General features: G+C 48.1%; 1 protein-coding gene across 1 annotated transcript in view; it reads left to right on the top strand.

Moving 5' to 3' along the window:
- The window catches only part of LOC119440341 (phospholipid-transporting ATPase ABCA3), an 80,390-nt gene extending 67,193 nt beyond the window's left edge, over positions 1-13,197 (top strand). Inside the window, exons 13-15 of the mRNA XM_037705261.2 lie at positions 830-1,043; positions 8,701-8,855; positions 12,939-13,197. Coding sequence (XP_037561189.2) covers positions 830-1,043; positions 8,701-8,766 — 280 coding nt within the window. The 3' untranslated portion in view covers positions 8,767-8,855; positions 12,939-13,197. The remainder of the gene's footprint in view (positions 1-829; positions 1,044-8,700; positions 8,856-12,938) is intronic.
- The last annotated feature ends 4,538 nt before the right edge of the window (positions 13,198-17,735 follow it).

The raw sequence follows: 17,735 nt of genomic DNA, 5'->3' as shown, positions 1-17,735 counted from the left end.
TGCCACTTTTCATCTGGTGCAAATCCCCGCCGATATTATCAGTCGACTACCGACGCTGAGACAAGTTTACCTGCAACTAAACCTTCGTAGTTTGTGATTGACCGTGGATAACTTATTGTCATGGCAAGTAAAAAAAAAGTGAGTTTTATGAATGAGCACAGCCTTTTAAAGACGTCGGGCCATATTTAGTTTTTCGTTCTTAAGGACTATTTCCATTGTCTGGTAGCCTTCATGTATATAATATATCCGACACATGTCCGTAGGAACAATTTTAGCGTGATAAATTTGTGAATATGGCTATTTTTATTTTTTTACTGCAAGGAGTTACCACGTTGGTGTTAGCTTGTTGGTGCATATATGGTTGTTCAGAAGCAAGCTTGAGTTTCAAGTGCACCTATGTGTCGTCTATCGCTTTTTGTGTCTTCCTTTCGGTGCGCTGCTCTCCCTCTGCCCAGTGTATTAAAAATAACATCTGACGGAGCACCTTCTCTGTTCTTGTGGCCAAGGAAACCGAGCTTGGGAAAGTTGCCGTCAATATCTTAGATTTTTGACTAAAGACACAAAAGCAATCCTTTTCAGATGCAAAAGCGCACTGAACGTAAGCGCTTAAGAGTGACTGGTTGAAGAGCCATTTAGATAAAATAATGAATGGCTGGTGGAGTTTACGGCCGAGCAATTGATCGGCTAGTGGAATTACCGCTCGGCTGACCCAGTGAGGTGAAGTGACTGCCTGACTGTTCGATCAATGAGTCAATTGATTGAATAGCTAATTAGATACGTGCCTCAGTTTCCTTTTCATTGACTACGTTGTTGATCTGCCTATCCCTAGCTGTGCGGGCTCACCCGCATTTCTGAAACATCGCTTCGGCACGGGCTACCACATTATCATCAACAAAGTGCCGGAAGGCTGTGACGTCACGTCCATTGAGACTCTTCTCCGCAAGTACGCGCCCAAAGCCAGGCTGGAGAGCAACTCGTACAACGAGGCCGTCTTCATCCTGGGACAGATTGTCTCCACACGTCTCACCGTCACCATGTTCAAGGTAACTCATGCGTGGATTAATGACGGTGACAGTTTGCCGCTTTCTCATGTAAGTATAGTATGAAATCGTTGAATTACTGTGAAGGACAATCGTATAAGCCATCATTGACCGCCGGCAGCTATCGCAGTAACTTCAATATCTGAAAGTTTTGAACCAATGAACCTAGAAATGTGTATACTGCGTTACTTTACGAAGTTAGCTTTTAGCAGCAATAGCCAGTAATCAATGTCTAGATCGTGTTGAGCAAATGATCAAAATTTCCGAGGCCGTCGCAATGAGGCACCGTAAATTTAAGACACTATTGACATTAGGGCATTAATTAGGGGGCCGAACTATGAAAAGGTGCGTAACATAGTTGCGATCAGAATGAAAATCCGGTTACATTTAGAGGTTGCTTTTAAGTCAAATTTAGCATGAGGCAACATATCGGTATTTTGAAATGATGCTCGCGACGCATATCTTATGAACGTAATTTTAGGATTGTGTATGGGCGTTGATTTAACGTGCAAAGTGTCTAAAGGTACCCGTGAATATTTATTAAAGGTAAGTCTGACGTATCCAGTTGACCCATTTAAAGATAAGGGAGATCCATAAGGAGAAAGCTCTTCCTCAAAGCCGCATCCTAGAATGCTTCCCACTATCTTCAGAGTAGAGTCATTAGACTATGTACACAGAGTTCCATCATACATGCACACCTTGCCGTCATCATTTGTGCTACGTGGGATTCTGTGCAAGGAAGAAGAAAATTCGCGTGAAGTAGCTCACTTCAGTGCCAATTTAGAGCCAGCGCGGCCAGCTCGGCTGAGGGCTTGCTATTCTAACGAAAGAGGCGTTTATGTGTCTCTAGGCACTAAATGATATATAAAAGGTTAGAGCTGAATGTACGTAAAGTGCACAGAAATTTGCCTTCAAAACACTGAAATCAATAAAAAATGTTGCAGAAACCCGAACAGTTTGCCGGCAGTGGTTAATATTTCGAGTGGCGAAACCGCTACGCGAGCTCCAGTATGACGTTGCTGTATAATCTGACTGCTACGCTGCAGTCCCTGGCAGTGGCAAAAACCTCTTTGCCACTAGATCTGACAATGGCAAATGACAGCAAGCCGTGCGTCCTCACTACGGCTCGACAGTCATGATCTCTTGAACCGTCAAGTCGTGCGTTTAGGTACGTTCATTGCGCAGTTTTTACACTACGTTTATTCCGCTGTTTTACATGGGCTGTCTGGCGCATCCCAAAACAGTGTATTAAGCTTAAACGAGTCACCCGACGGTCCGATGGATGTCACTGTCCGGCAGCAGTGAGGACGCGCTACTGACTGTGACTTTGACTTGTCAAATGTACATTTTTCCTCACATCATGTAAGCTGCCGGAAATAATTTCTGTTTTTTAAGAGAAGACGTGGTAGTGAAGTTGGGTAAACAGCGCAGCAATAGGGATTTCTACCGCGACGCTATCAAACAAAGGCCAACGTGCTATACATTTCATACTTGTATTATTAACCACTGACTTCAAACTGTTGTTTTCTGCCGCATGATCTTTGTTGATTTCCGGGTTGACTGTTGATTTCTTAAGGCTGATTCTTGTTCTTCGTTCTGGGGTTTTACGTGCCAAAACCAGTTCTGATTATGAGGCACGCCGTAGTGGAGGGCTCCGGATTAATTTTGACCACCAGGGGTTCTTTAACGCGCCTGATTCTTGTGCACTTTACGTAAATTCTACTATAACATTTTATCTATAACGTATTAAACACGTAAAGTCACTTGTATGCGCCTGTTTCGTAAGAAAAGTGAGCCCTCAGTCGCGCTGGCACTGATTGCCATCGAAGTAATCTACTGCACCTAGACTCTCCCTCAGGTTGGCGCAGACCCGCACCTATACTCTACTTTAGGTACACGAAGCAGCCAGATCGAAACTAAGTCATGTGTACGCACATGGCCGTGTACGCTCTTAAACGTAGTTCGAAAAAAGACGTCTCATACGAGACCGTAACACGCGGTACCAATTTACAAGTTTCTTTTTTTTATAGCAGTCTAACACAGTTTCCCGAAGAAGCGTCAAAAAAGAACAGCTTCTAAGCCACATAGCAAACGGTGCGACAACGGTCACTCGCGTGTGGTTGCAAACGAAAGCTGAAGGCGACTTCAAGAGTGGTCCGCACAGCTAAGTATTCAATGGTGCGTTAAGATTCCCTGATTTGGTTAGTTAACGTCTATGTTAATTTATGGATTACATTGCTGACTTCGACTTCGCATTGCAACTCAGACTCATTTTCACCAATCACTCAAGCGGATGGGTAGTGGAGCGTAATTGCATCATTGATCCAATTGCGAGAAGCGCGTTTTGTGAGAGTGTAGCATCGAGAAGCACCGAATGGAATGCGCCTTTCTTTTCATTCAAAACGCGCACCAACGCTATGGACGCAGATGCGGCGGTTGTTTCAGCAGCGATGGGCGTGCCTATCTGGGCCAGCTGCGTTCACTCCTACTGCAACTCACCCAGAATGAACATTGACGCCGAGAAGTGTCATGAGTAACAGGCGAGCCACGTGCTTGTGATGTGAAGATGACGACGCCGGTTGGCAAAAAAGAGCAGCAACAAAAGGGAACAGAGAAGTGTTACACGACTGCAAGTAGAAAGTGAAGAAAAGGCAAATGTGATCAGGTAGCAGGTCAGTGAGTGACATGGCGTTCGGCAAGCGCGGATCTGTCTCCAGCTGGTGCCCTGGAGACAGCAACAAGTGACGCACAAGGCCTGGTCCGGAGAGGGGACCTACCGGCAACGCACAGAACCGCCGTCCCCTTAGAGGGCTGCTACGGCACATCGCAGTACCCGGGCAAGTTCCCGTGGCAGTTCCGGCCACGTGCTGTGCCACGGAGGTCAGCCCAGGCTTCAACGCGTCGCCACTCACGAGCCCCGTCCTGTACAACGGCAGCCTCCTGACGAAACCGTTTTCGATGTGCGCGGCAGGCCGTACTTTTATTGCGATAGCAATTATATGGACACTCAAAAGCAGATTTCTGCCGTCGGCGTCGCCGTCGCCGTCGGCGTCGCCGTCGCCGTCGCCGTCGCCGTCGCCGTGAGGTTCCGTATGACGTCAATGGAGATGAAATCGTGGCCGCGCGCCGCCGAACGCTGTATGTGCGAGTGAAAGGGCGCGAGGGACGCGCTCTTTCTCGGGGAGTGAACGCACGGCGGAGAACAAACGCGCGTTCTGCGCCGTGCTTCCTTAAGGGCTGCAGAAGTAGGCGTCTCTTTCCTCCTTTACAATCACCATATATGTAGAGCAAACGCGCCTTCTTCCGATGCGCGAGAGACCGTGGGGGAGGGGGGGAAGGGGGAGGGAAGGGAGGCGACGTTTAGCTGCGGCACCAAGTGCCTATTTATATCAGAGGCTCCGGCAACAGTCACCAACGCCGCACGCATTTTGAGCGAACGCGGGCAAAATGCCGACGGCGTCGACAACAGTTCGGCGCGTTGCCGGTGCTGCTGCATGTCCAAGTTTATACAGCTGATAAAGCTACTATCATTACTCCGTATATCTCTCTACAAATTTGCTATCGCAATTGATGCTTCACCTTTCAGGTGAAACTGCGACAACTTTTTTTTTTTATCCAGCGGCCGGAGTAGTAGGTAGCCGTTGTAGCACACGACGCGTGGATCGTGAGTGGCGACATGGTGAAGCCTCGGCTGATCTTTGTGGCACAGCACGAGGTCGGCACAGGGAGGCGACGTTTAGCTGCGGCACCAAGTGCCTATTTATATCAGAGGCTCCGGTAACAGTCACCAACGCCGCACGCATTTTGAGCGAACGCGGGCAAAACGCCGACGGCGTCGACAACAGTTCTGCGTGTTGCCGGTGCTGCTGCATGTCCAAGTTTATACAGCTGATAAAGCTACTATCATTACTCCGTATAGCTCTCTACAAATTGCTATCGCAATTGATGCTTCGCCTTCCAGGTGAAACTGCGACAACTTTTTTTTTGCCAACCGGCGTTGTCATCTTCTTTATACCACACCCACGTCGCGTGACACCTTTCTGTTCTTTCTTTTATTGCGATAGCAATTACATGGACACTCAAAAGCAGATTTCTGCCGTCGCCGTCGCCGTCGCAGTGAGGTTCCGTATGACGTCAATGGAGATGAAATCGTCGCCGCGCGCCGAACGCTGTATGTGAGAGTGAAAGGGCGCGAGGGACGCGCGCTTTCACGGGGAGTGAACGCACGGCGGAGAACAAACGCGCGTTCTGCTCTGTGCTGCAGAAGTAGGCGTCTCTTTCCTCCTCTACAATCACCATATATGTAGAGCGAACGTGCCTTCTTCCGACGCACGCAAGGCCGTGGGGGGGAGGGGGAGGGAAGGGAGGCGACGTTTAGCTGCGGCACCAAGTGCCTATTTATATCAGAGGCTCCGGCAACAGTCACCAACGCCGCACGCATTTTGAGCGAACGCGGGCAAAACGCCGACGGCGTCGACAACAGTTCTGCGTGTTGCCGGTGCTGCTGCATGTCCAAGTTTATACAGCTGATAAAGCTAATATCATTACTCCGTATAGCTCTCTACAAATTTGCTATCGCAATTGATGCTTCACCTTTCAGGTGAAACTGCGACAACCTTTTTAAATAAAAAGACATCAGCTTTAACGCTTTATATACGATATGTTCGCACAAGTATGATCTTGAAAGGCAAAGACCCGCCGGGGTGGCTTAGTCAGCTAAGGCGTTGCGCTGCTGAGCACGAGATCGCGGGATCGAATCCCGGCCCCGGCGGCCGCATTTCGGTGGAGGCGAAATGCAAAAACGCCCGTGTGCTTGCGTTGTAGTGTACGTTAAAGAACCCCAGGTGGTCAAAATTAATCCGGAGCCCTCCACTACGGCGTGCCTCATAATCAGAACTGGTTTTGGCACGTAAAACCCCAGAAAGAAGAAGAAGAAGAAAGGCAAAGATGTTTATTGTTCTATAGCAACGCTTACACATTTAACAATCAAATCCAATGTATCTTCTGTGCACCATATCTCACTAGAAAGCACAAAACAAAAGTATTTAGGCTCAGTGTTCACCCAAACGTGGTCTTAGCACTACCAGTACAAAACTGAACAAAATGAACGAGCAGCCTTCACACTATTCTGCTTCGACCATCTATAACTATATAACATAGCCCAACTGCTTCCCATTATATCTATCCCAACAAATGGCAAAGTACTATGCTAATAACTTGGTTAGCTTTTTCACACACATTTAGGAAACACTGTTCATATTTTGCTGTTTGATAATGTTGATCTAATTTGGCCGTATTTTAGAAACACCGTAAGACATACCCGGGTCGCATTTTCTACTTAGAGATGTCGTATATAGAACAGAAACTGCTTCCCAATTTGTCCTTTACTACTTCATACGGTAGCCAAGGCTACAGTAACGTTCCTTATAGGTCAAAGCGGTAAACTACTGAATGACAACTATACCATAACTAAGCTAATCATCAAGACAACTCGATATACATTACTACTACTTTTTCTTCTTTCTGGAGTTTTACATGCCAAAACAAGTTCTGATTATGATGCACGCCGTAGTGGAGTGCTCCGGATTAATTTTGACCACCTGGGGTTCTTTAACGTGCACTACAACGCAAGCGCACGGGCGTTTTTGCATTTCGTCTCCATCGAAAAGCAGCCGCTGCGGGCGGGATTTGATCCGGCGACCTCGTGCTCAGCAGCGCAACGCCTTAGCTGAATGAGCCACCCCGGCGGGTGATATACATTAACTTTCTCTATCAGTTATACGAAACGAAAGTAATGTTCCCTTTTAGTTTCCCGTTTCTTTACCTATGCATAAGAATTTCGTATATAATATTGCATTCTTACTTAATCACTGCGTTTTTGGCTCTCATTATTAAATCGGCTACCTCGTTCACACCGCCTTCGAAATTTCCTTGATTTTAATTTTTCTGTTTGCTCCCTTTCTTTCCTACCTCTATACATTTCCTGTGATGTACTGCAGGGTTTGTATTGCTTTAAAAGCTTGTCTTCTACTCCAGTAATGAACAGAGCTTCCAATTCTGATATGATACAATGAAACCCTAAAACAAACGCTGCAACCACGTTAAGAACAAAAACATATACAATATATACAGTGCTATCGCATAGTCCTGACCATTCGAACATCCTGGTTCACCTGTGTCGCTCTCGGAGCAACCGCCGTGACACAGGACTGGTCAGGTCGTCAGGAGGTTGCCGTTGCATATGACGGGACCTGATGAGTAGTAGGTAGCCGTCATTGCACAGAACGGGGATCGTGAGCGGTGACGCCTAACCTACCTCTAAAAAATTCAAGCAATACGTAGGACGTACCTTGAACTACACCCATTATTATGACCTCATTAATATGACGTACTTAATATAAGCCTCTAGAGTCTGTAAAGGAGTACGTTTATCTAGGTCAATTACTCACAAGGGACCCTGATCATGAGAAGGAATTTACAGAACAATAAAATTGGATTGCAGTTCATATGGCAGGCATTACCAAATCCTGACCAGGAGCTTACCACTGTCATTGAAAAGAAAAGTGTACAATCATTGCATTCTACCGGTGCTAACATATGGGGCAGAAACTTGGAGTTAAACAAAGAAGCTCTAGAAAAGGTTCAGGACCGCACAAAGAGCGATGGAACGAAAAATGTTAGGCCTAATGTTAAGAGACAGGAAGAGAGCGGTGTGGATCAGAGAGCAAACGGGGATAGCCCATATTCCAATTGAAATTACGAGAAACAAATGGGGCTGGGCAGGCCATGTAATGCGTAGGACGGATAACCGGTGGACCACTCGAGTTACAGAATGGGTACCAAGAGAAGGGAAGCGCAGTCGAGGACGGCAGAAAACTAGGTGGGGTGATGAAGTTAGAAAATTTACAGGTGGAAGTTGGAATCAGCGCAAGGCAGGGGTAATTGGAGATCAATTGCAATAGACATAACTATAGCCTGATGATGATGATGATGATGATGATGACGACTGATGACACCATTGCTATAAATACGGTTTATGTGAGTTTGAGCCTAGCCCAAATCCGACCACCTTCATACATCCGACATAACACGAATACGGACGATAGAGCCGCCAGTTCCACCAGTGGGATTTGAACCCACACCCTTCGCATTACGCATGCGTTGCTTTACCCATCGAGTCAATGGTCAAAAGGATGTTTCACATCCGCCGCCATTGCCATGTGTGGAGCTGGCTAACACTCCCAAGGTTAGATGTTGTACATTAATACCCGAGAATGTGGACGTGGTAACAGCCACCGCCTTAGATCAATTGGTCGAGCAGCGCACGCGTCATGCGGAGAGTGTGAGGTTCGGCTTACACCGGCGGCAAGATGCTTTTCGTCCACTTGCATTTTCCTTTATCTCATCATTTCTACACTTCAAACACAGAGCCAAATAATTCCCCCTATGGTTTTCTTGGCTTCATTATCTGTCGGCTTCATATAATTATTTGAGGTAGAAGCACTTGTAAGTTTTGGGCTTCATCCTTTGGTCTTGCACTGCGCTGCCTTTTGATTTGTCCCGACATTTAATGTAGACCAAATCACTCAACTTTCGGCGTGCATCTTGAGAGAGTTCTTAACGGGGGCATTAAGAAAGAAAATACGTTTCTTCGCTCCAGGACTTGGAACAGCGCAGCCAGGAACTTGGCATCGACACTATCGGCGTCAGGGTGACCTCAGCTTGAAGACGTGCTCGTCCAGGTCGGTGAAGAACATCACGATGTGAGGCAACTTGAGATCGGAGAGCAGCACGCCTCCGGGATTGAAGTCAAGGGTGAGTTAATATGTTCACTCTTCGTCAAAATAAGAACATGAGCAACTTTACGCACGCTTCGTGCACTATTCATGCGACAGTAGTGACATGGCGCTACGCACCACGTGGGACGAGACATTATATGAATCAACCGGCTACAGTGGTGATTTATTGGAGCACACCGTGTCATAGCAGTACAGGAACTATGCTAGACACCATAGCGAATGATTTCGGTGAAATTTTAACGCATATCGAATACTTCAACGGAAATCTGATTTCCGATACATGGTCGCTTTTGCCTTCCACTCGCCAGAACGCATTCACCACGACCAGGGGTAAATCTATGACCTTGTGCTGAGAAGCAGAACTTCCTGACACGAAAGTGTCTGCTGAATCTCGGAATTCTGGATGACTTCAACAAGTGACTGTGTTCACAGCGCCGAGTATACAACTAAAATAAGCCACCGGATCACTTTCGACCACTCAAAGCGACCTGTCGAATACACCGAAGTTTGTCCATTTTAAGCTGGTTGTTCGCTCCATGTATTCCAGGCGGCAGCGCTGTTAACGAGTTTCCACGAGTTCTTCTGCTAGCACTGCAGTTCTATATTTCAGAAGTTTCGGGAGTGGTGGGGTCTTAGTATTGTACAACAATTCAGAGGAGTCAGGGGCTCATAGCTGCTGTTAATAGTTACTGAGTTCAAGTATGATAGTCATTAGAATCAGAAGATTCTTTATTTAACTTCCGCCCTTCGTGCTTCCAACAATCTCCCCCACGATGTAAGATGCGGTCGGCTGTGCCACTCCCATCTCTTGGGAGAAATTTCCAGCTATTACGGCAGCCATTAGAACCAGCTTGCGGATACAAGCGATGCTGTTGCATGCGGCCTTCAAGAGGAAGGGTGCACGGGCTTTCGTATGAAATTGCCGTATGAAATTGCGCCGTGCAAGAGTTTAAAGTCATCTCGACGCCCATCATCTCGCCACAGCTCTGTATAAGTCGTTGTCGGAAATAATCGAACTGGCCGACGAGATGATGGACGCCGCTCCGGCAGTCATAAATGCTGTCCGTAGATCTCCACTTCCTGAAGTGGATTCCCTTCAGGAAAAGTAAAAGAATTCCAATTTCCTTCTTTTCGCGCAAGTTACGTGACACTGAGCGCCGATACAGTACTTTCGGATGGGAGCTCCTCGCGGCCTACCTTGCAGTAAAGCATTTCAGGTGCTTCCTTGAAGGGCCGACAATTTATCATTACCCCGACTATAAACCACATGTTTCGGTTTTACGTTCCTGCAGTGCAACCCATACTCCTAGAGAGCTCCGGCATCTTGCTTTCATTGCAGAATTCACGACAGACATACGCTACGTCAAAGGCAGCCTCAACAGGCAGCGGACGCTTTGAGTCGTATTAGCATCAGCGCCACGACAAGTCCTATCCACCTTTCCTTGTCCTCACTCGCGGTGGCACAAGCATCCGACGATGAACTTCCACGACTCCGATCTTCTACATCCCTCCGCTTGGAGCAAGCCAACTTTCCCGACCACGACGTCACGCTCTGGTGCGAACGTTACGTCTGGCCGCGCATACGCGCTGATTAAGCGACTGGCTCCGCACCTGTACAGCGTGTCAACGTATCAAGGTGAAACGACACACCAAGTCGCCATTGGGATAATTCCCTCTCCCCGATGCACGTTTCGACACCATTCATTTGGACATTGTTGGACATTTGCCACCATGCCGTGGTTACACGTATTTGATTAGGTGTAGTGACAGGTACACACGATGGCCTGAAGCAGCTCAAATGCCTGACATAACTGCGGCGACAGTTGCTCGTAATTTTCTGTCTACCTGGTTTAGCCGTTTTGGTCTGCCATCAACGCTGACCACTAATCGAGGCAGACAGTTTTGAGTCGGCACTTTTCGCATGTGTAACATCCCGTCTGGGTTGTGCGCGCATTCGCACAACTGCATCCTGCATTCCGACGATCCTGCATCCAACAGCATCTTGGAGAGACTACGTCGTTACTTGAAAGCAGCACTCACCGCTCATCCTCACGCTTAGGATTTGATATCTCACCCTACAATCGTGCTGCTCGGCCTTCGATCAACACTCCGACCAGAACTCGCCTGCTCTGTAGCTGAGATGGTTTACGGCTGCACCCTCCGCTTGCCGGGTTAACTCGTCAACCCAGTATCTACGCCGAACATTTTAGATGCGTCTTATTTCGTCCAGCGTGTACAGATTTTCATGCAAAACTTTCATGCAGCCTCTGCTCACACGAATAACCACGACGTTTTCCTACTCTCAAACCTGCAAACACCCTCACAGTTTTTTCCGTGTTGACACGCCACGTTGTTCTCTTCAGCCCCGCTATGGCGGTCCTTTCCCAGTCATCCAACCTTCTGAACACCATTTCACAATCTCGTGCAATGGAGGGGAAGACACAGTCACTATCGCAAGGATCAAACCGGCTACCACTATCAACACCTCCGTTTGACCACGTCTCCAAGTGACCATGGCCAATTGTCCGCAGAGGGGCCCCACCTGTGGCAAAACTTTCTTCTTCTGGCACGTCGCCGGTTCAGACATGAGCCAGTAGTGCGAGTGAAGAAAAAAAGAGGTGAAACGATGGAGTCGATCAAGGGACGGGACGTACAAATAAAGCCCCTGTGTTCTTAACTGTGCTTGGTGGTTTCACAAAAGTCTTTGCAGACACAATCCTCAGCGCGTGATCTGGGCATCGCACTGGTTGTTCTGCAATTACACAACATGGTTAGATGCTCTTTAATGCTCGAATGCATTTCCCAGGCTTTATCCGCATAGTTTTAAGGCGAAAGCAATAAGTGGCTCATACCCCCGATGGCCTTGAAAAAAACACGCGTTGTCCGGTTCAGTGGTACAAAAGTTGTCATCATCAGCAATAGCTCATACCCCCCTAAGCAAACAAAAATGCAGTGGCTCATCCCTCTCGTAATGCAGAGGCTACAAGCACTCAGCAAAGTGAAGCGAACAGTGCATACATTCATTGGAATCAGGCATACAGCGTACAGAAACGCGGTGTCTAGCCGAGTGGTACAAAATCATGACTCATTTCACTCTATGAAAGTGGATAACCAACGAAGTGGTTTAGCACACGACAGAGGCGGCACAGAATTTGGAACAAAAGTACGAACACATTTATTCTCTTGATCGGTTGTCACCGTGATGATAGGTATGCACACACATTCTCGTATCACATCTGTTATTATATTGTAACGGGAAGATAGAAGCGTACGTGTATTTGCAGATGGCTTTTAATGTCTGAGCCAACATGCGTAGAGAAGCGATGCCCAAAACCTTCTTCGTCCTCCGAGACCACCATCCATGTAATCTTCTCTCAATACAACAGACTGTGACATTTCAACCCCCCCCCCCTCCCCCCTTTGGCGGAAGAAGCACCTTATTGGTGCGACTCACTGGTTCCAAAAAGGAACTGTTTCAGGCGGCTGACGTGGATAATGTCAGATAGAGGCACGGTAGCTTCCAATGCAGACGCTTCATATGTGATAGGGGTCACCTGGCGGATGATGCTGTAAGAGCCAGGAGTGTAACAGGCTGCAGAACTTTTCTAGTTGTCGTGGAAAACTAGACGGGGCAACAAATATAAGCTTCCAAGGAATTGGGGCCATGTTTCATTACTTTGGCAGTAACTAGTTGTACCAGCGCTCCAAAGTATTATACATGTCTTAAAAAAACCGCTTAAAATTTTTGTATGCGCTCCTAGGAGAATTAAAGGGTGAATCTGATTAGCTTAGAAGAAACAGGAGTCAGGATACAACTTATGTGTCTGCACACCTTTAAGCGCCTGTTTTAATCATAGTATTTGCAGTAAATCTGCACCGATCTAAGGCGTTAAGAAGCGTTTTACACCTATGTTTTTCCAATGACATGGCAGTATGGGATGCGACGCCGAGTTCAAGTTTGCTAGATATGGGGCCCGTGTTATTGGTATACTATGCGGGAAACGTTTTGCGGATGTGTGCCAATTTGTGGCGGCTATCTCCTTTCGCGCTTTCTCTATGGACTGGCCCACGGAAGAGAATGGTCGCTGTGGTGTTGCAGATGAGCTAGTGAAGGTCATGGCCACCACAGTGTCCGAGAGTCCGGGCCTGCTGACACAAGCGTGGGCCGTCCTGGCCAAGCGTGCCACGTGCATCTGGCGCGAAAAGAAGCAGTCGCTCTTGAGCTGGCTGCTGCCTCCGCTGCTACTGAGTGTGCTCTTCGAGTTTGAGTACTTGGCGCTACGCCGCAGCAACTGGGACGTCGAGCGGGTGGCCAACACGCTCGTCCTTCACGTTCCCCGACGTCGTGCACTTTGCACAGGTACGTTGCACTGCCAGTCCCGATGGCTTCCGCGTTCGGCTTATAAAAGCACTTTGCATGCGCAAGAAACCATGCAGCTAATTAAACAATGAAAGATTGCAAATAATAATGAAAACTATGTACATGCTGAACCGCACATAAGGTACGCAGAGATGTCTCTTTTTTTTTTTTTAGTCGTCTAGTAAACACGAGCGCGAAATTTAAACTGTGGGACCCGATGGAAATCGTTAATCAATGCGCAGTAAAGCGAAATTTACAGTCGATGCTCTGCAGGAATAGAAACTTAGGAGCCGTAGTGGTTAGCGTGGGAACTTGGTTCTTAAAGCATACAGAGCTTTGTCTTTATTAGCAGAACGCAGCAGTCCACATGTAAGCCATAGAAGCCTGGTCACGTCAAAAAACGCCCGTACCATCCGAAGCCATGCGTTGCTAACTGTCGTAGATCAGGATTACCAGTTAAATAAAACGTTAAATGTCATAATGCGATTCCGTCAGATACCTGTAATTTTCCCGGAATTAATTACTTCACCTTTCTCACATATTATATGACCACAGGTTTTTACAATTTTACGCTATTAGCCAAAGGACAGTGATGCTGTGCGTATCGCAAAGTATCATACAAAAAATTGCGAAATATTTACACGATAGCTATGACATTGATCAAAGCACCCATTGATAGGGCACTGTTATGTTATCCCGCTAACGCCCATGCCTTATAGACTTGCGCTACCTCGCAAACCATGCCTGAAAGCATTTCTGTCGAGAATATGTCGTCGCTTTCAGAGTACATCTCACTAGAGTGTGCTCGCTCCCTGCCTCACCCACGCTGTGGACTTCCAGGATGCCTTGGTTGCAATGATTGCATTGATGAGCAGTAGCCCAAGGCTCTTATGATTATTTTTAAGCCATCAAGCCAAAATAATGCTTTGCCCGAGCCATCCTGAAGCAGTAAGGAACAGGTCTAAGGGCTAAATACTTTTTCTCTCTCGTGGCAAGACTGAAATGCCTAACATATAACCGCACCTGTCATATAGCACGCACTTGGTCAGGCGAATGCCGATCAAGATGGGGCAGGGCATGACGCGAGCGGGTACGTGTGAAATAGACAAGCTATCAATAGCTGGGGCAGTAAACAGTATTTAATTTCTTTTAACGAAGCTGTTAAATGTGGCGCCTGCTATCGCAAAACCTCGCCGAGCTATGACGTCACTGCGTTGCCTAGCAACCACCTCGCAGAGTGGCATGTGCCTCACGCCACTCTGCGAGTCGTGCACATGTTGCCTTGACATGGGACGTTAAGGAGTGGGAAGGAGAGCATGCGCGCGGCGCGCGCAATGCTCGGGAGAGGGAAAGAGGAAATGAGAGCGAGATACAGAGAGAAAGAAATTGTAGCAGCACCAACGAGGCAACGCGCAGAGCTGCTGCCGACGCGGCCCGCGTTGCCTAGCCGCGCATGCGCCGAAGCAGTAGCGATGACGTTACCTCGCGTTGCCTATTGACCCGTTTTCGCGGAGCAGTTTGCTCTAGAGGAACGAGATGGCGCTTTCGGCGGCGCGCCATACGTTGCCTCAGCGAATGCGGATGAATACGAAACCATTGCTGCTTCTGCCATGCTACTGTGCTATCAGCTATCGAAAATGCAAATGGGTGTTAGCTAATGCAATGTGCCCGTTTCACGCTGCAAAATGTGTAACGATAAAGGGAAGACGTGTGCAGTAGTTCGCAGCAAAAAGTGATTCGCGTAATAAAGAATGGTATCAACCAGAGTCGCCGCTGCTACATAAGAACTGCCTGTGTTGCCGGTCCTTCGCCATGTACGGCTTTCCTTGAGGATAAAAAAAGATAATTCATCCGCCAGCGCTGCACAGCTTAACTCCAAAGAAAGGACTTCAACTCCGGAACGTCGTAACTTACCAGTGAGTGCCGCTCGTTACATAAGAAAGACTAACGTCACTTACTGACCTAGTAAGTTTTCCGCACGTTATCTACACTCATCCACCCCTACTCGCACGCAAACTTACACCCACCCTATCACCAACGTATCAACAATAAGTGAATGGGCGCACACTTGAATCAATGTGCCGAAGCGTGAGTGACGGCGACTGCACCGACAAGACACGAATGTTGGAAGCAGAACGTTTCGTGACGGTCCACAGGGTAAGCGAGGGACTAGCGATAATATACGTCCTTGCTGCAAGCTACCACAAAGTACAGAACATTTACATTCCAAGCTTTGTGCGCAACAAGATCAAATCTATAGCCGCAGAGCACACCCGCGAGCGATTAGGCTGAAAATAAACAATCAGATAGTGGCCGCACCGAGGAACCGAGGAACTTTACTGAGTCAGAAACATGACAAGCCGTTGCTTCAGAATGTTTGCCAAATAAAGAACGAAGAGCACACTGATCCCGATATAATTCATAAGCGGAAAGTTATGACAGCTTGGAATACATTTCTAGCCCCGCTTTCAGTACAAGCACCGTATACGCTGCTCGCGCCGTTTGGACAAGGCGTAATGAGATCTGAAAGAACTTACATGGCCTCTAAAGCTGTGGCCAAAGCTTCGTTTCAGTGCACACAGTCACCGTCTACGATACGCGTCGAAACAGGTTTGCTGCGCCGCACCGGCGTCACGCTCTTACATTATAAACACGGAGGCAACGGAGGTAGCTTAGGTAAGCAATGGACGCGTCACCACGTGATCAAACATGGCAGCGCCCACGGGAGCGCCGCGAAAAGAGTCAATAGTAACCGCAGGCGAAGGTGCGCGCTCGCTTCGCCTGACACAGACACGGCTCCTGCCTGCTGCCCGCCTGTGTTTGTGGCATGCCAGGAACGCGGTCGCTCGTAGGCGCCGACGCGTCCAGCGCTAGTCACGCGGAATGTCGCGAAAGGGAAGGTACCTCTGAAAATGATCGCTCGAGAATACCTTCCCTACATGCGCAGTTAAGTTAAACCAAGTTAATACCTAGCAGTATCTGCCAGTAAGACTTGAGGATTGACACTTTCGCTGTGCATAAGCATTGCGCGACCGAGTGCAAACTTGCCCGCTTTTTTTTATTGCGATAGCAATTATATGGACACTTCAACCGGATTTCTGCCGTCTGCGTCGTCGTCGCCGTCGCCGTGAGGTTCCGTATAAAGTCCAAGGGCGATAAACTCGTCGCCGCGCGCCGTATGCGCGAGCGAAAGCACGCGGGGGACGCATGCTATCACGGAGAGCAAACGCACGGCGGAAAGCGAACGCGACCGCCGCGCGAAAGGCCGTGGGGGTATGGGAGGAGGGAAGTGGGGCGATGCTGTGCTCCGGCACCAAAGGCGTATCTTGCAACCGGGCGTAAGGGGAACTTGCCACTCAATCTCCCACGCGAAAGCAAGAAAGCGGGAAGGCAGCGCGGGAGGGAGGGGGGCGCCGCTTCTACTCTGCCAACAACTGTGCTCGTACTTTGCCCGCGGCTGTAGCGGTCGCCCGCACCGTCTGTTATCTCCACACGGCTCTGACCTTTGTATGTGCTGTGCATTCGCCGCTCAGTTTCCGTTGAAGCGATAGACCGCATGGACCTTCGCCCGCTGCGGCGGCTGCGCTTGCTGCCAGCGTTTTGACAGTCGTTGTCTGCGGTCATTCAGTGCGATCTATTCATGTTTGCTTGTGCGCGCTGACACCACGCATGTTAATTCAGTTAGTAAGCGAATGTGTCCAACTTTATGCAGCCGATAAAACTACTATCCCTACTCCGAATAGCTCTCTACTAATTTGCTATCGCAATTGATGCTTCGCCTTTCGGGAGAAACTGCGACATTTTTTTTTTTGGTTGTGTTACAGGGATTCGTGCAAATCAAGCACCCGAAGGATGGAAAGTTCTTCAACGACTATATCCAGCCTCAGCTGAGCACAGGGTCCTATTTCCTGCAAACCTTCGACCCAAATATGGACGTTAACGAAAAGGGTCTTGATGTAGCAAAATGGAACCTGCGTTACTACATATTCGGCGTGCACTACGGATTTCAAATTGTAGACGAAAACAGGTACATTCTTTTGAAACGTGCGGTTTTGAATCTTTTCTGGGAAGAACGTTTTCCCAACTTTCAGGTTGGGAACTAGAGATCCACTAAACAAGTTTTGTCGGTTTGTTGCAGGCGTTTTAGGCTAAGGGTGCAAACATTAACCCGGCAGCGCTTTACATAATGTTATCCCCGCGGGCGTTCTTGGCTAGTGGTGCAAACATTATCCCGGCAGCGCTTTATACCATATGTTATCCCCAAGTGGAGGAATGTACACTGTAGAGTGAATGGCAACGTGGTGCTTTAATTGTGATTGCAATGCTCCCGTTCAGTAATCACGCACAGCTCTTGTAGGCCGCCTCCCGTGCACGCCAATAGTTGACGAATCTCCTCACTGTGCGTAACTTAGCGACCAAGATAAGCTGTTTTCCTACAAAGGACTTAAGACGAACGTCTTAACGCAAGCCATATTGCGTAGAAGTGCTCTGAATATACCGTAGTGCATCATCGTCATCATCAGTCTATGTTTATGT

This window comes from Dermacentor silvarum, chromosome 2 (genome assembly GCF_013339745.2).
Source record: "Dermacentor silvarum isolate Dsil-2018 chromosome 2, BIME_Dsil_1.4, whole genome shotgun sequence".
In the NCBI taxonomy this organism is placed as follows: domain Eukaryota; kingdom Metazoa; phylum Arthropoda; class Arachnida; order Ixodida; family Ixodidae; genus Dermacentor; species Dermacentor silvarum.
Note: the sequence above shows the minus strand (reverse complement) of the source record. Positions and strands in the feature narration are given on the sequence as shown.